Genomic DNA, 6,022 nt, shown 5'->3' on the forward strand with positions numbered 1-6,022 from the left:
ATGGCAGCAAAACCTCTCTCAACTGTCTTTGGTTGTGTGGGGGGGGCAGCAGCTGCGCTAATTGGCTAGACTTCCTCACCTTCGCACCTTCCTCGCCTCGCCGGCACCTCCCTACGAGCGGTAGTAGGGCATGTGCGGCTGCACGTAGTTGTAGATGAGCGGACGCCTTGCGGGGGTGGCTGCAAGAGGGTTGGGGAAACTTAGCTTACAATTGTGCTTTATCTCTGACGCAAGGGCTTCATGGTTTGCCAGCATGCAGAGGAGAAAGTGTGGAGAGTGCAGCCGAAAAGTATGCTATGAATAATTTTTGAACCATTCTATATGGTGCCGTGCATTGATGTGCACAAGTTCGTTTGGTTCACGTGCCACTGGTGAGCTAGTTCGGTGCTTCAGTTCATTAAGCTCAATTTGAGGCGCGCTCACATCAAGATATCGATGTGTTTTTATCAAATTTACTTTCTAATGAAAGCGTGTATTACTCATTTCCATTTCAAATATTACAGCCACGAATTGTTAAATCCCTAGATAATATTTATAGTGAATTCTGATTAGTTCCCCAATAAATCTATATTTTTGCAAATATTTTCATTCAAATAGAAGGAAGAAAAAAAAAAAAGAAAAGAAACTGAGCTGATATAATATGATCCTTCTTGTTATTACGAAAATGTCCGTACTTAATAACGAAAATGTAAAACAAAATGTTCATGGAAAGTTTCTCAAAAGCAAATAAAACAAATTTATGTTATTATTTCTTCTTTTCGGCATATAAGAGTTATAAATACGAGTACTGCCATACTACTATAATTTGTAAGTCATCAAAGAAACACCTCAATAACAGAACAGAAATATCGAGAGAGATAGCGAACTATCCAAACAGTTCATTAAGAACTCCAGAGTTTTACATTTTCGGGAAGATTTAAAGACAAGGTTCTGGCAACAAGCAATAACAACTGTCTTAAAAATCTGAAATATTACTCCAAATATTTTTTGAATGGGGAGAGTTAGAAAAATATAAATATTTTCCATTAGAACTGAGAAATACGCTTCCAAAATGAATCAATTTTTGTGTTGCCAAATGAAATAAGCATCAAATCTTTGCTCAAACAAAGTTTTGTTTGCAAACGGGGTCTTGAAACGAATTCAAGCCCATGGAACTCAAATGGGTAGCAATGCGAAAAATGTTTTATACACTGTCAGAATGTTTATCTGTCATCTGCATATTCATCGTCCTCCTCCTCCTCCACACTAGCCTCGGCAACGGCAGCAGCCACGGCCAGTGACTGGCCGATCGACCACAACTCATGTTTCTTAAGGGCATGGACGTAATGTTGACGTCTACGATAGAGCAGTGGCGAGTGCCATAACGGCCACAGCTTGGCTGTCTGAAACAAGGGTAATGCTGCTTTATGGCGCCGTCACTTATCACTTACTCTTCGCTATCCAAGAATCCTCACGTTTCACTTTCAGCCCTGCACTGCCTAGACCGCCGAGCGCGGCCAACATTGTATTGTTGCTGCCATCGCCGGCCACATGCGAGTGCATATGGCTTTCCGCAGCCAGGCTCTCCAGACCAGGATGGCCTGAAAGGGGTAACTGACCACCTCCAACAGCAGCCATATGATGCAGAGGTGAAGAGTACATGTCGCCTGCGGCCAAATCGCCCGGATGCATGGGATAGTCCAGACCATAGGGCATCATATAGGGCGAGTGCTCCGGGAATTGGTACATCATCCTTAAAAGTAAGGTCAGAGGTACACGTCGTTGCATTTACTGCAACTCTAATATACTTACTTTTCGCTCGCATTGTCCATTAGCTTCTTGATCAGCACAATGGCGGCAACCACAAAGGCAATTTTTGATATGAGTAGTGCTTTGAGGGTCAGAAGGCCTACTGCCTTGGCGGCTACCATTGTCCAACCAAATGTCGTGGCTGCCAGATACATTGGTATGTACATTTGGAACTGCTTCTTGTCCTGCTGATGCCGCCGTCGTCCGCCACCACCGCCACCAATACCACCTCCACCACCACCTCCAAGCAGCCCACCGCCTCCGCCGCTGTCACCACCCAGTCCACCTAAACCGCCACCTCCACCGCCGAGCAGGCCGCCGCCGCCGCTGCCTTGCAAGCGTCCTGTCGAGCATTGAAAAAACAGGACACGTCTTATGTTTTATGGATTTAACGGCACATCAAGGACAGGTTGGGAAAGTGAGTGTGTATGCGGATATGTGTGTGATTGAGACAAGCGCAGGAGCTGCCTGCACATCATGATTGATGTTGTGTCAACAAAATGGTGCAACAACAGCAACAACAGCTTCTTCCAAGGCATCCTGGCCTGCCACCAAACGCCGCATTTAATAGATATAAATAACGGCATCGAGTGGCCTGACTAAGGAATGCGACGGAGTCTACTTGTATTATTATGCACCAAGCATAGCCTTTACGCTGTTTTCTTGGGCCGTGTACAAATGAATTTGTAACTCAAAGTTTTCACGTTCCACCATTGTTGTCCGTGTGGCTTCAAGTGGACCAGAGGCATGCCACCTTATTATGCCAACTGGCATTTTAATGCGTCTGGTTGGGCATGCCCATTGGGCCCCCCAGAGCAGAAGCAGAAAAGCTACAACAGATTCTGATTGTGGTTGATTGGGTCTAAGTAATGATGCTAGCGCCTCGGCTGAAATCGACTGACATGTGTCAGTCTTGATTGGCTTCTTTATTGATGGGTGTACAGCTGGACAGGATAAAGATATTGTGATTCACTAATCCTACCTGTGCTGCTGGTCGCCTTCTTAAGTAGCGCCACCTCAATGTAATCGCTGTCATCTTTGGCCCGCTGCACACTGAAGACCATTGGACCCACAGGTATGCGTACAGCATTCCCGCTGACAAAATCCATGAAGCTGGACAGTCCCCGACTGCTGCCCCATTTATTCTTCTTGCTGCGCGCCTCATCCGCCGGCAATGCTGGCAGCTTCACCAAGTCAAAGAGACCCAGCTTGATGGTCTCGCCGCGCCGATAAGACTGCAAGATACCATTGGCCACACCATATAGGCAGCTAGCATTGTTGGCACACTTCCAGCTCAGCTTGTTCAAGAGGTCTGTGTTTTCCACACTATCGACTGCAGGATTCGCTGGCTCCGGCTGTGCAGGCTCAAGGCCCAGCGCGTTGGCTGACTGGGCACCACTACGCTTGTGTATAGCCGCCGAGGACAGCTGCAGGCTCAGTAGCACACAAACCGTGCATGCTGAGAAGTAGTGCAGCATTATGTGCTCTGGTTCTTGGACCAATCTCAACACCGTTTACAGTCTTTTGACTTTACTTTCGAGCACTCACTCACTTAGACACTTCTACGAACACACTTCACAGGACGAGTTCGCGGGCGTATCCTTCACATCGATATTGCTTAAGCGCGGAGTAGAATTTGATATTTAAGCAGCTGCTGCAGCGCATTGCAACACGCCGCTATAAAGACTAATTGCTTGCCGTTGCATGCCACTCAGTTTTATTGTTAAGCCTCAGTGGCAGCATCCACGGCTGCCCAAAGCAGAAGCTGCGTGCAGCAACCGTCTCAGTCGCAGTCGCCGCACTCCAAGCGCAGTCGCTGCCCCTGCCCCTGCCACTGCCACAATGTATGTTATAAACAATTTTGCTATAGTTTTGATTTCAAGCAGATCTGACAGCCAGCTGAGTGATGGCCTCGTCAACGGCGCGCGCACTCGACGGGCGTCAACTGGCAGAGTACGATGGGCGCACTACGAAATAAACTAATATAAATGTGTACGTGCTATGATACTTCAAGTTGCTTTTGTTAGGACCATGCAAATAAAACAGCAGCCTCTTAAAAATCGCAATTGTCGAGGGAAACCTATTCCAATTTAGAAAATCGTACTGCAGTATTAAATTGAAATCAATGGTACAGTTGTGGATATTTTTTCTTCTATATGTTGAGAAGAACCATGACTGTAATAGGCTTCAAAGCCTTATCTCCTGACTGTGGCGCAGAATGTGATTTATCCGGTTGCAGACCAAAAATGTTAACTCAAGAAACAGAAACATTAGACAAGACTGTCTATATTACAGTCCCTTGTCTCAGGTATAATCGAAATACTAAGGCGAGACCTCTTGACTGCCGAGGATGATGTTATTCATGCGGTCGCAAGCTAAAAACTCAAGAATTGGAAACGTGAGGATCACATTTATAGACTGAAAGTAAGTAACAACTCTAAGATGTTTCCTTTAAACATGTTTCAAAAAGTTCAAACTTGTTCCTCATAACAGCCTTAACATTCTTCTTATGCTCTAGTACTTCCGATCATGTGTATTCTAATGGTATTTTAAATGCCTAATATTATTTATTTTGGGGCTGGTAGCTATATTTTCCGTCTGTTAGAATGTTTTTGTTTACTTCTAGGATCGATAGGAAAACAATGCAGTTGAGGCCAAGCAATGTACACATTTTCATTCCAATTATAGTACAAACTCGGTATTAATAGTTTAAATTATTTATTTTTATTTGAATTTTTAACACAGCAATATGTGTTGAATTATTGATTTAAAAGCTTTGTAAAACAATGTTCTTCCACTATAATTAAATATTGTACACAAATAAAACTTTCTTCGAGTTTTTGTTAAGAAATTATATAAAAAATTCATTTATCACTTTTATACAAAATATGAGGGATAAAGAGTGACATTTAATATTTATACTCTCGGTTAATAATTTAGTAATAGTATTTGATTTGGTCCCATTGTAGTTGGCTTGTTGTGCCCATTACCGTTTGCGACAGTGGCGCTGCGTGCTTTTCAATTGGAAGTTCGCATTGTTTGCCAAGGCGTGTCTTTGATCTTCGCCGGGGGATTTGTTTGTTGCCAAAGGTTCAAAGGCTGCTGTCATTATTTGTTGCAATTAAAACACAAACACACTAAGTACTAGTGCCTAGTATTGAGATGTGTAGGGCGGTGGATGCAACAAGCTGAGCGCAGGCAGCTAAAGCTTGTGGCACTCAACTTAATGCGGCTAATTTAGCGCTCATTAATTTGCAGTAATTTGCAGAAAACAATTTTTCAGTCAGTAGTGAAAAAGTAAAAGCAAACAGCACGAGCAATTAAGTCGACAGGGGGGTTGGTAGAAGGCCAGCTTTGCAATGCCGCCAACATGTGGCCACGCCTCGGCAGCCAACAAGTGTGGCAGCAAAGCACAATTGTTTGTACAAAGATGTATAAATAAATAAATAATAAAAGAAAAGTGAAACGAACTATTAGCTCTCGTTTTCCATAGATCGCCAGCATCAGCAAAATCAGCAGCACCATCAGCACAATTAACACGACCATAGGCATTATCTTCGGCAACCCAGGCGGTATCAAAAGCAGCCTTCGGTTGCTGTTCAGTTACATTCTGTTGCACATGCGGCGGGCGGTTTGGCAAATGCAGCCAATAAAACACTTTAAGTGTCTGCCGCTGAAGTAGCTTCTTTCTTCATTTTGCTGTTGTTGTTGTTTTTGCTAATAAATATTCAGTTTGCAGTCACGCAGGCCGCCGACAGTCGACAGCGCAAGTGCGCGATATAATTGCCCCAACACTCGGCGCCTATTGTTAATAATTTTCAGCAAATGGCAATCAGAGCTCAACTGTTTTGTGGCACCATTTTGCGCCTTGCTACTACATAGTTGATATATTTACAACATAATGGCTATAATTCACTCAATGATTGGTTGTTCGCAGCCCCTCGGCGTGACGCTCGCAATTCGACACCAAATCTAAGTCCACGCACTGTCCTGTCCTGGCCATGGTCAATGGCAGTGGCAGTGGTAGTCTCCGACCCAAAGAGCGAGCACCACAAAAGCGCAAGTAATGCGAAGCGTTTTGCGTGGTTTCGCTTAACAAGAAAAAGTAAAGCAGTTGGCCAGATCGGCCTGCCATGAATAGAGGAGCCGTGCCACAGTCGGCTCCATAAAAAGGAAAGTGACGCTATCTGAACACCAGTTGCCAGTTGCGGGCGTTGGCTGTTTGAGCGTCTCT

The 6,022-nt window shown here is 44.5% G+C and overlaps 1 protein-coding gene across 2 annotated transcripts; it reads right to left on the bottom strand.

Moving 5' to 3' along the window:
• Positions 1-111: 111 nt before the first annotated feature.
• LOC115621682 lies at positions 112-3,281 on the bottom strand. 2 transcript variants are annotated; one of them, XM_030515392.1, is made up of 5 exons: positions 2,762-3,281; positions 1,792-2,119; positions 1,427-1,732; positions 826-827; positions 112-179 (listed from the first exon to the last, which is right to left on the bottom strand). In XM_030515392.1, the coding sequence occupies exons 1-5, from the start codon at positions 3,264-3,266 to the stop codon at positions 112-114; spliced, it is 1,209 nt and encodes a 402-aa protein (XP_030371252.1). In that variant the 5' UTR covers positions 3,267-3,281. The 2 variants fall into 2 exon arrangements, with proteins under 2 accessions (XP_030371252.1, XP_030371253.1); XM_030515393.1 differs by lacking the exon at positions 826-827 and having other exon boundaries at positions 1,431-1,732.
• Positions 3,282-6,022: the final 2,741 nt, after the last annotated feature.

This window comes from Scaptodrosophila lebanonensis, unplaced genomic scaffold (genome assembly GCF_003285725.1).
Source record: "Scaptodrosophila lebanonensis strain 11010-0011.00,11010-0021.00 unplaced genomic scaffold, SlebRS2 tig00000024-arrow-pilon, whole genome shotgun sequence".
Classification (NCBI taxonomy): Eukaryota; Metazoa; Arthropoda; class Insecta; order Diptera; family Drosophilidae; genus Scaptodrosophila; species Scaptodrosophila lebanonensis.